This window comes from Mobula hypostoma, chromosome 15, assembly GCF_963921235.1.
Source record: "Mobula hypostoma chromosome 15, sMobHyp1.1, whole genome shotgun sequence".
NCBI classification, from domain to species: Eukaryota; Metazoa; Chordata; class Chondrichthyes; order Myliobatiformes; family Myliobatidae; genus Mobula; species Mobula hypostoma.
This window is the reverse complement of record NC_086111.1, coordinates 72,988,056-73,000,528: the sequence shown is the minus strand read 5'-3', so window position 1 is coordinate 73,000,528 and position 12,473 is coordinate 72,988,056. Positions and strand designations below refer to the sequence as shown.

Sequence of the window (12,473 nt, the reverse complement as noted above, 5' to 3'; positions counted from 1 at the left end):
TTCCATGCATCATTGCTGTCACAGCTTACGTACCACCGGATGCAAATGCTAAAGTAGCCATGAAAGATCTCAGTGCCACTATTAGCAAGTCGCAGACATTGCATCCAGATGGAGCCTTTATTGTTGCTGGGGACTTTAATCATTGTAACCTATGTACTGTGCTTCCAAGGTTTTACCAAAATGTATCATGTACCACCAGGGGAAATAAAACCTTAGATCATGTCTACACAAATGTGGCTGACGCTTACAAAGACACTACCCTCCCCCACCTGGGACAGTCCGACCATCTTTCATTATTTCTGCTTCCCAAGTATAGCTACTAAACGTGTGAAACCCACAATGAAGACTATTAAGATCTGGCTGGAGGGTGCTGACTCTGCTCTTCAGCACCCGAGGCTTACAGCTCAGCCAGGGCCAACCTGAGGAGGGGAATCTCTCAGGCTAAACACATATACAAACAGAGGATCAAGGAGCATTTCAAATCCTCGGACCCCCGGCATATGTGGCCTGGCATACAGGTCATTACAGACTTCAGACACTTAGTACTGTGCCCCCTTCCAGCTCTGCTTCCCTCCCTGATGAGCTCAATTACTTCTACGCTTGCTTTGACCGAGAGAACAAGGAGGTCACCCTCAAAGCGGATCTCCCACCTGGTGAACTGCCTCTCTCACTTTCCACCTCCGATGTTTGTGCCACCCTGAGCAGGGTGAATGTACGGAAGGCAGCTGGTCCGGATGGAATACCTGGCCCTGTGCTCAGAGTCTCAGCAGGGCAGTTGGCCAGGGTCTTCACGGATATTTTCAATCTGTCCTTGGCCCAGGCAGTTGTCCCCACAAGCTTCAAGATCGCCACCATCGTGCCAGTGCTGAAGCATTCCACTGCCATGGGCCTGAATGACTTCCGCCCAGTTGCACTCACCCCCATCATTGCAAAGTGCTTTGAGAGACTGGTTCTATCACATCTGAAATCGTGTCTGCCCACTACCCTGGACCCCCATCAATTTGCCTATCGCACCAACAGGTCAACAGAGGATGCCATCTCCACGGCACTTCACTCTGCCCTGACCCACCTGGACAGCCCCAACTCTTACATCAGAATGCTGTTCATTGACTTTAGTTCGGCATTCAATATTGTGATCCCCTCCAAGCTGATCACCAAACTTCGCCAGCTTGGTATCAGCTCATCCCTCTGCAATTGGACCTTGGACTTTCTGACTAACAGACCCCAATCAGTTAAGTTAGACAACCTCTCCTCCTCCACTCTCACCCTGAACACCGGCGTGCCTCAAGGCTGTGTGCTGAGCCCTCTCCTGTACTCCCTATTCACCTATCACTGCGTTCCTGTACACGGTTCTAGCTCCATAATCAAGTTCGCAGATGACACCACGGTGTTGGCCTGATCAGAGGGGATGACAAGACGGCCTACAGGGATGAGGTCCAGCACCTGGCTGTGTGGTGTGCCGACAACAACCTGGCCCTTAACAACCAGAAGACCAAGGAGATCATTGTGGACTTCAGGCATGCTAAGAGCCACATCACGTCCCCATCTACATCAACGGAGCTGTAGTGGAGCGTGCATCAAGCTTCAAATTCCTTGGTGTCCACATTTCCGAGGATTTCACCTGGTCCCTGAACTCCTCCATCCTGATCAAAAAGGCGCAACAGCACCTTTATTTCCTGCGGAGCATGAAGAAAGCTCACCTCTGTCCCAGGATACTGACGGACTTTTACCGCTGTACCATTGAGAGCATACTCACCAACTGCACCTCAGTCTGGTATGGCAATTGTCCCATATCAGACCACAAAGCACTCCAGTGTGTGGTGAAAACTGCCCAGCGGATTATCGGCACCCAATTGCTCACCATTGAGAAGATCTACCATAAACGCTGCCTGGGCAGGGTGAAAAGCATTATCAAGGATGCATCTCACCCTAACCATGGACTTTTTACTCTCCTCCCATCTGGTAGGTGCTACAGGAGCCTCCGCTCCCACACCAGCAGGCACAGGAAGAGCTTCTTCCCTGAGGCTGTGACGCTGCTGAACCTCACATCACAGCGCTAAGTAGTATTGCACCCATATTGTACTGTCTCAGTACTTTCATATTTGTGTGCTGTAGCACTTACTTTTTATTCCCAGTTATTTTGTAAATAACACTATTCTTTGCATTTCTGGTCAGATACTAACTGCATTTCATTGGCTTCGTATCTGTACTTAGCACAATGACAATAAAGTTGAATCTAATCTAATCAGACGTCTCTAATGCATCTGCCTCCACCACCACCCCTGGCAGGACATTCCACACACCCACCACTCTCTGTGTGAAGAATTTACCTGACATCACCCCCAATACTTTCCTCCAATCACCTTAAAATCACAAACGTGACGCTCTGTAGATGCTGGAAATCCAGAGCAACGCACACAAACTGCTGGAGGAACTCAGCAGGTCAGGGAACACATATGAAAATGAATAAAGGCGACGTTTTGGGCCGAGATCCTTCTTCAGGACCTTAAAATTATGCCTTCTCACATTAGCCATTTTGGCCTGGAGAAAAAGTCTCTGGCTGTCTGCTCGATTTCTGTCTCTTATCATCTCGTACACCTCTATCAAGTCACACCTCATCCTCCTTCAACCAAATAGTTCAGCCTAGTTTGTTCACTCTATAGTCATCACAAATTTTTTCTAACGAAAGAAAAAATAAAAATTCTCCATTACAGCTCCAAATGAAAGCCAAACGAAAGATTTATCATAAAGGAACACTGTTGAGCTAAATCCCGTATCACCTGACAAAACAAAATACGGCAGTGTATACAATTTGAGCACCACTCAACAAATGTGAAAGCCTGGATTGGAGAACTAACGGGGAGGGATAATGGCCAAGCGTCTTTTCCCTGGAGCTTCAGAGGCTGAGGCAGCCCTGGGTTAAACAAGGGTCCCAATTCCTGAGAATGGTCTGTAACCAACTTCTCTACAAATCACAAAGGCCTGTCACAAACACAAGAATCTACAGTTGCTGGAAATCTAAGACAACACATACAAAATACTGGAGCTTAGCAGATCAGGCAGTGATCTGAGTGACGTTTTGAGTCTTGGCCTAAAATGTCGCTTGTTTATTCTTTTCCATAGTTGTTACCTGACCTGCTGAGCTGCTCCAGGATTCTGTTTGTGTTACAAAGGCCTGATTTTTAAACAGCTATTCATATTGTATCACTTTATGTATAAACTATAAAGGCATCCGTTAGTCTTGCGAGACCATGGATCTGCGCCTGGAAAGTCTTCACTCTCCAGGGTGCAGGCCTGGGCAAGGTTGTATGGAAGACCGGCAGTTGCCCATGCTGCAAGTCTCCCCTCTCCACGACACCAATGTTGTCCAAGGGAAGGGCATTAGGACCCATACGGCTTGGCACCAGTGTCGTCACAGAGCAATGTGTGATTAAGTGCCTTGCTCAAGGACACAACACGCTGCTTCGGCTGGGGCTCGAACTCACGACCTTCAGGTCACTAGTCCAATGCCTTAACCACTTGGCCATGTGCCTACACTCACTTTATGATTTAACTGAATAATCATCCCAGCACTACCCATTACTAAACTAACGAAACATGAATCTCAGGGTTGGATATCGTAACATCTGTGCACTTTGATAAAAATTTACTTTGAATTTTGAAATGCTTTAAAAATACATTGGAAAATTTGCATAAGACTAGATTTTCGTGAGTCAGGTCATTTCAAGTCAAGTCAAATAACCTGGGTACCCCCTGCACAAGATTTAGAGAGATACAGGTAGGGGAGATGGAATCCATTGGAAGAAATTTGAAAACAAAAGTCGTAGGTTTAAGGTGAGTAGTAGAGGCTATAAAAGTATTTTTAAAGATACTTTTTTTAAAAAAAAACAGATATATCTGAATCTCACAGCCAGAGGAGGCACAGTTTTTCCTCACCTTAGGTGTATCTCACTTATGTTTAGTTCATACATACGAGCGTGTGTTTGGGAGAAAACTGGGATGGAAACGCCAACGACTGCGGGCATCTTCTGCCATGTGGGAACTCAGTATCATTTCACCTTGCAGAGAAATATGAATGATTGAGCTGAATGACTCAGTTTAACCACACATTGCCTGATTTAAATATACTGGTAGACGGCTGTCAGTAATGTACAGCTCTCAGGAATGGAACCCTGTTGGAACACCAACTACAAATTCACCGACGACACCACCGCTGTTGGCAGTCTCAGATGGCGACAAGGAGGCCTACATGAGCCAGGCAGATCAGCTGGTTGAGTGCACATCAATGATCAATTAATTGTGATTGATCCACAATCAAAAGACCAAAGAACTGATTGTGGACTTTAGGAAGGGGAAGTCAGGGGACACACCAGTCCTCGTCGAGGGATCAGCAGTGGAAAGGGTGAGCAGTTTCAAGTTCCTGGGCATCAAATCTCAGAGGATCTACCCTGGACCCTATACATTGATACAATCACTGAGAAGACATGCCAGCAGCTATATTTCATTAGGAGTTTAAGGAGATTTCACCACACGCAGATTGGAAGTCTGTGTGGCAGACATCCACCTCTCCGAGAAGTTCCGGGAATCTCTCACATATGAATAGTGGCTCCCTGATGCCTGCAAATTATATACAATATCACGGAAATCAATTTTATTTGAGAGCAAGCGAGCGAGAGAAAGCAAGAGAGAGCGACCACAAGAGAGAGCGCGAGCAAGACAGCGCGTGCGCCATGGCACAGTGTTCCAAAAAAAAAAGAAAATATAAAACGTACGTCACCCCAGACTACACTAAAGTGTACCACGCCTAATAGGGGTCAAAATAATGACAGTGTTGCTGGCTGCACTGTTTGCAACAGTGACTTTTCTATTGCCCATGGTGGGTTAAGACTATAAAAGACGGGTTGAGGTGAGTTTAACAGGTGTCATTCGTTCATTAGCATAGCTAACGTTATTTAAAGTAGCTGGCTAGCTGCTAAGGAACTACTCTATTGCAGACATCCCACCTCTCCCGGGAGTCTCCCGCAAATTGATGGTGCTACCTCCCTGAAATGAGTTTTTGCGGGGTGGGATGTCTGGTGTGGGGCGCCACTCCTCGCATAGACGTTAGAGCAATGTGTGATCAAGTGCCTTGCTCAAGGGCACAAACACAGCTCGCTGTATTCTACACTGTGTCACTGCTTTAACCCAATGTGTCCGATCTGTACGAATAGTATGCAAGACAAGCCTTTCACTGCGTCTTGGTTAATATGACAATAATAAACCAATTCCAGGTTTGGTTAGCAAACACAGGAGGGCCTGTCTTCGTGCTCTATCAGAGTCCTCGATTCCCATTCTTATTTTCAAAGCAGAAACAAAATAACGCAGCATTTAGACTGAAATGGGTGTGACGCGGGTCGAAAGGTTTGGAAAACCGAGCCGGAAAGGTGGAATACGCCGAGGCGGGGGCCGGGAGAGCGGTAACCGGTTCGTGCAGCTCTCGTTCCTCGGGGGAGGCCGAGGCCGAGGCGGCACCCCTCCCACCCGGGGAGGAAAGCCACCCACTGTGGGCGGAGGGAGGGACGGGAGCCGCCTACGCCAGAAAGGGGATTAATGAACGGTGACGATGCAAACGCCGGGTCCGGTGGCGGCGGCAATGCCTCAGGACCGGGCGGCGATCGGCAGAAAAAACGGCGATTGGCGCCAAAACCGGCCGCCGCGCGCCCCCGCCGCCGCCATTTTGTGCCGGAATCGCGAGCGTGCGCGCAGCAGCCATCTTGTTTCCTCCCCCCCCCCACACCCAGCGCGACGGGAGCGCGCCGGCGAGCGGGCGGCGGCGGCGGCATCGGGAGCGCGCGCCGCCCCGGCTCCTCCCTCCCTAACATCATAAAAAGATTATAACATGTCCACACACGCACACGCAGATGCGCGGGGAGGGTGAGCCGACCTGAGTTGTAAACGTGCAGCTCATCCACGATGCCCTCGTTGCCGCCGCCGAAGACGACCATTAGCTCCTTGATGGAGACAGCGCGATGTCCATGGCGGGGCCGCGGGACAGGGCCGCTGCTGTTGGTGACGCGCCGCCACCTCAGGATGGGAGCCGCCATCTTCTCCCCGCCACAACAACCGCGCCCGGATGTTGGCGGCGCGAGAACCCAGTTCAGGACCCCAAGTGCGATGTACCCAGTCTTGCCTGTCACCTCGCTCGACGCAAACCCCGCTACTATCCTAACGTTATCTTCTTTTTTCACATTACAAACACCAAATATCCCTGAATTATTATTTTCCTGCTCAGAACGGAGAAGTCCTGTTGCGTGAGATTTCCTTAAACACAAAACATAGATCAGGCAAAGAATCCAGACAGCTACAAGAAGGCGGAGCCTTGTCCGCAGAATACCCGGTTGCCCCACCTCAGGCCCACCGGCAGATCGTTGTTTGCCGAATAAAAAAATTTTTTTCACTTTTTATCTAAACTAGAACCATTGGAATCAAAAGTGTTCGGGGTTTAGTTTTTCCCCGTGGGGTCTAATGTTAAAAATAATTAGATTGGAGGCATAATTTGGTTTCAGGCATTCCCCGTAGACTCCCACAGAGCTTCTTGAATACCCGGATGAAGAGGGACATCAAACCAATTAAAAACCCGCCGTTCACGTTTAGTTTAAATGTCGACCCTGTAACCGTGAACCGAACGGTTCCCCATAGCGGAGTGAACAGTGCAGGGGAGGAGACCTCCCGGACAAAACAGGGGAATGCGTGCGGCGGTAGTGACCTGCCTCATTGAACTGAGAGGTGCCCTGCTTTCCCCACGGCAATATTTTAACCGTATGGCCGGAAAAGGGGAAGGGAATGTGGTGGTAATCCAAACAGGCGGCTGAGGTGGACAGTCCAGGGCTCCTGGGTCCAGCAGCCGGGTGCATTTCCGGCCGGCGACGGCAGGGGGCGCAGGGAGGCCGCGAGTCACTCATTCAGTTTCCGGGGTTCCCGGAGCCTCGCCGGGCCCGGGACGCAGCAGAACCGAATGCAAATACCTCGCAGACCCGAGCTGGTGAAACCGGAATCACTTGGTCAAATTGGACTGTTATTGTCACGTCCACCCGTGCAGCAACAAATACAGACCATTGCACTAAGGTAGAACAAGGGAAAACAATAACAATGCAGAGTAGCGTTACTGAGATAATACAGGCGGACAATACAAGGTATGAGGGTCACAACGCAGGCACAAGATAGTCATACTTTATTGATCCCGGGGGAAATTGGTTTTCGTTACAGTTGCACCATAAATAATAATAATAGAACCATAAATAGTTAAATAGTAATATGTAAATTATGTCCGTAAATTATGAAATAAGTCCAGGACCAGCCTATTGGCTCAGGGTGTCTGACCCTCCAAGGGAGGAGTTGTAAAGTTTGATGGCCACAGGCAGGAATGACTTCCTATGACGCTCTGTGCTGCATCTCGATGGAATGAGTCTCTGGCTGAATGTACTCCTGTGCCCAACCAGTACATTATGTAGTGGATGGGAGACATTGTCCAAGATGGCATGCAACTTGGACAGCATCCTCTTTTCAGACACCACCGTGAGAGAGTCCAGTTCCATCCCCACAACATCACTGGCCTTACGAATGAGTTTGTTGATTCTGTTGGTGTCTGCTACCCTCAGCCTGTTGCCCCAGCACACAACAGCAAACATGATCGCACTGGTCACCACAGACTCGTAGAACATCCTCAGCATCGTCCGGCAGATGTTAAAGGACCTCAGTCTCCTCAGGAAATAGAGACGGCTCTGACTCTGTAACACACACACACAGTGCTGGAGGAACTCAGCAGGCCAGACACCATCTGTGGAGGAAACTACAGTCGACGTTTCGGGCCCAGACCCTTCGGCGGGACTGGAGGAAAAAAAGCTGAGGGGTAGATTTGAAAGTAGGGGAGAGAGAGACACCAGGCAATGGGTGAAACTTGAAGGGGAGGGATGAGGCAAAGAGCTAGGAAGTTGATTAGAGAAAGCGACAGAAGGCCCTGGAAGAAAGATAAAAAAAAAGAAAGAAAGGAAAGGGGAGGGAGGTGATGAGCAGGTGAGGAGATAACATGAGAGGGGAGAAGAGGGGATGGGGAGCGTTACGGAAAGTTTGTGAAGTCAATGTTCAGGCCATCAGGTTGGAGGCTACCCAAACGGAATACAGGGTGTTGTTCCTCCAACCTGAGTGTGGCCTTACCATGGCGGTGGAGGAGCGCATGTGTGGACATACTGGAATGGGTCATTCCCTGTGAGGCGACACTTCACCTGTCAGTGTGTTGAGGTCGTATACTGTGTTCGGTGCTCCCAGTGTGGCCTCCTGTGTATCAGTGAGATCCGGCGAGGATTTGGGACACCGCTTCACCGAGCACCCCTGCTCCATCCGCCAGAAAATCGGATCTCCCAGTGGCCACCCATTTTAATTCCAGCTCCTATTCCCATTCTGATACGCCCTCTACTGTCGTAATGAGGCCACCCTTTAAATCTTCTAACACAAACACGAGGAAATCTGCAGATGCTGGAAATTCAAGCAACACACATCAAAGTTGCTGGTGAACGCAGCAGGCCAGGCAGCATCTCTAGGAAGGGGTACAGTCGACGTTTTGGGCTGAGACCCTTCGTCAGGCTCCTCATTCACTCATCACCTCCCTCTGGTGCTCCTTTCCCTTTCTTTCTTTCTTCCAGGGCCTTCCGTCTCTTTCTCTAATCAACTTTCCAGCTCTTTTCCTCATCCCTCCCCCTCCAAGTTTCACCCATTGCCTGGTGTCTCTCTCTCCCCTACTTTCAAATCTACCCCTCAACTTTTTATTCCCCAGTCCTGCCGAAGGGTCTGGGCCCGAAACATCGACTGTACTTTTTTCCACTGATGGTGTCTGGCCTGCTGAGTTCTTCCAGCCCTGTGTGTGTGTTACAGTATCTTGTGCCTGCGTTGTGACCCTTGTATTGTCTGCTTGCATTTTCTCAGTAACACTACTCTGCATTGTTGTTTCCTGACGAAGGGTCTCGGCCTGAAACGTCGACTGTACCGCTTCCTAGAGATGCTGCCTGGCCTGCTGCGTTCACCAGCAACTTTGATGTGTGTTGCTTTTAGATCTACTCCTGCTTCTTTTCCTCCAGTCCTGCCAAAGGGTCTGGGCCCAAAACGTCGACTGTACTCTTTTCCATAGATGCTGCCTGGCCTGCTGAGTTCCTCCAGCATTTTGTGTGTGTTACTCGGACGTCCAGCACCTGCAGATTTTCTCTTGTTCGACACAAGATCCTGCGGATGCTGAGAAATCTTTTTCAAGATAAAGATGACCATTATTTGTCACGTGTACCTTGAAACGGACAGTGAGGTGTGTTATTTGCATCCACAACCGATACACAATGCTGGACGAATGCACTGGGTCGGGCGGTACATACAAGGCAAATGGGGTGAGGGCATTAGTGAACTACTCTCAAATTTCTATAGCTGTGTGGCGGAGAGCATTCTGCCTGTCTCTGTCTTGATGTCTTCAGCGTGGCACCATCTAGCATTAAGGACTCTCACTGTCCAGGACGTGTCCTCGTCTCATCAATATCATCGGGGAGGAGGTACAGGAGCCCGAAGACACACACTCAGCTTCTTCCCCTTTGCCATCCGATTTCTGAAAGGTTCATACACACAACCTCCTTATTCCTTTTCTTTTACACTGTACTGCTGCCACAAAACGACTATCCTGGTCATGTAAGTCAGTGATAGTAAACCTGATTTTGATTTGCACAAAGACAAACTATGAACAGATTCGGAGATTTTGATCTGAAAGGTGAAGTCAGACTTTCTGTTCAGCTTAACTGTCAGTTTTGGGAGCCTCCACTGGGAAGTAGTCAAGTCTCTACACAGAGGATTGTCCCTGAATCAAAAGAATCGAAAAGTGCTGCAAATATTCAGCAGGTCGGCCAATGCCCAGGGAGAAGTAGTTTGTGATTTAGAGTTAACTAACCGTTCTGCCTTCAGCCTGGGTTGGTAACTCTTTCAGAAACTGTCAAAGATAGGCAGGTAGTTAACTGTAAACCGCTAACTGTCTCTGTGCCCACAGACAACGTATAAAGCTTTCTTGAATTATTTTAAAAATTTAGATTTCCAGCCACCATGGGGGTTCTAGCTCAGCAAAGATGGACTCGGGGCTCCCTCTGCTGTTTCAACTGATTAATGCACATGGTAACTTCATTTGCTAAATACATTTACGTGTACAGTGTTAGGAATTTGCTGCGACATGTTGTATTTACAATGTAAACACCATAATAAAAAGTGGTTTAAACAGTTTACAGTGCAGTGACAGGGTAATAGATGGGTTGTTAACTAGAATAAACTGCCAGGGGAAGAAACTTTTAAGATGCATGAAATTTTTGTTTAATAACCCTACAGCGCTTTCAGGAAGGGAGCTTTTGGAAAAGGCATTTACAGTCCGTCCTTCAACTGTGCCCCAGCCAACATACACAAAATGCTGCAGGAGCTCAGCAGACCAGGCAGCATCTATGGAGAGGAATAAACAGTTGACATTTGGGGAAGAGACTCTTCACCAGGACTGGAAGGGAAGGGGGAAGAAGCCAGAGTAAGTTGGTGGGCGGAGGGGAAGAGGTACAAGCTGTAAGGTGACAGGTGAGACCAGGAGAGGGGAAAGGTGTGTTGAAAAGGAATGATTCGAGGAGCTGGAAGTTATAGCATTTTTAGAACATGCCAGTGAACATCCTGTAAATTGTATTACATATCACAAACTACAATTATACAACACGCTGTGAGTTACAGTACAGGCCCATCGGCTCACGATGTACTGCCGATCTTCTAACTTACTCCAAGATCAACCGAACCTTCCCTCCGACATATCCCTCCAGTTTTCTATCATCCATGTGCCTATCTGAGAGACTTAAACCTCCATAATGGTTCAACCTCTACCACCACCCCCAGAAGCACATTCCACACCCCCACCACGCTCGTGTAAAAGACTTACCTCTGACATCCCCCCTTTCTTTCCTCCAACCACCTTAAAATTATGTCCCTTCATATTAGCAATTTCCACTTTATCGATGCCTCTTATCATCTTGTCCACCTCTATCAAGTCACTTCTCATCCTCCTTCACTCCACTCACAAGACACGCTCTCTAATCCAGGCAGCATCCTGGTAAATCTCCTCTGCACCCTCTCTAAACCTTCCACATCCTTCCCGTTATGAGGGGGCCAGAACCAAACACAATATTGCAATACTCCGTTTTTATGTGTTGCTGAAGATTTCCAGCGTTCGCAGAATCTCTGCAGTCTACCACACCACGGCTGAGTTTCTATTTTGATAGTCTATCCATTTTCCTTCTAATACCCAAAGGTGACTTTGAGTGATCAGTGACTGAGTCTCTGTGGCTCTCCAGTGTAAAGAATTACAGAGATTCACCACCTTCCACGTGGTGACATTTATCCTTATTGCACTTACCATCAGCCAACCCTCAACTGTGAGACCGTGACCACTGTGGGGGCATCACAGTCTGAAGTCGCCAGTAACGAATTGAGACATGGGAGTGGGATGAACCAGTTCACCCCAGAACACTCTCTACCCATCAACAAGAGCCTGGCAGATCTGACTCTTCCAGATTTGTTTATCACATGTACAGTGAAATGTGTTGTTTGCGTTAACAACCAACACACCCTGAGGATGTGCTGGGGGCAGCCCACAAGCATCACCAGACATTCTGACGCCGGTCCTCAATGTTCAGCAGAGCAACAGAGGCAGTAACAGCGATGAAACGACAACAGCAGCAAAACAACCCCCTTCCCCATTCATTCATTCTCCCTCTCCAACCCCAGGCCAAGTCACCTCTAACCACCGGTCCCTGGCCCTGACTCACAGACCTCTGGATGCTCCAGCCCAGGGGCTTCGACCTCTGCACTCACCAACTTTGAACTTTGATCTTTGAACTTCAGGCTTCGACCCACAGACTCACCAGTTCCTGGACTTTGACCTCCAGATTTCACTGAGATCTGGGTGTCGACCCCAGGACTCGTTGACCTGGGCAGCCACCAGTTTCAAAACTCGGGGATGTGGGGCGGGACCAATAATCCCCGGTGCTGCACTCTGAGTAGCAGGTCAGGCAGCATCCGTGGAGGGAAATGGGCAGCTACATTTCAGGCCACAGCTTTTCACATCTCCTTTACGTGATTCTCTCGAGCTCCATCATCCGCAGTCTTTTCTGTTCCCAGTAATTTAGCATTGATCTCAGTTCTTGCATTTGTGATGAGTTTCAAGATGTCTTTTACACTCCCAGACGAAGGAGCAGACCATAATTCCCCTTCCACTTGACTTTTTATAAATTCTCTCATCTGCAAAGGACTCACGTTTTGTCTCAGAGGCGTACAACAGCACGGGAAGAGGCCCTTCAGCACAACCCATCTATTCGGGTCCCTGTGCCTACCTAAGCTAGTCTCATTTGCCTGTTTTTGGCCCGTATTCCAAACCTCCCTATCTGTGTACC

The 12,473-nt window shown here is 48.7% G+C and overlaps 1 protein-coding gene across 4 annotated transcripts in view; it reads right to left on the bottom strand.

Moving 5' to 3' along the window:
- The window catches only part of LOC134356968 (host cell factor 1-like), a 131,449-nt gene extending 125,288 nt beyond the window's left edge, over positions 1 to 6,161 (bottom strand). For 2 of the 4 annotated variants that reach the window (XM_063068250.1, XM_063068253.1), the window contains exon 1: positions 5,924 to 6,160. In XM_063068250.1, coding sequence (XP_062924320.1) covers positions 5,924 to 6,083 — 160 coding nt within the window. In that variant the 5' untranslated portion in view covers positions 6,084 to 6,160. Of the gene's footprint in view, positions 1 to 5,923 lie in introns of all 4 variants that reach the window. The other 2 variants (XM_063068251.1, XM_063068252.1) reach the window with 2 other exon arrangements.
- Positions 6,162 to 12,473: the final 6,312 nt, after the last annotated feature.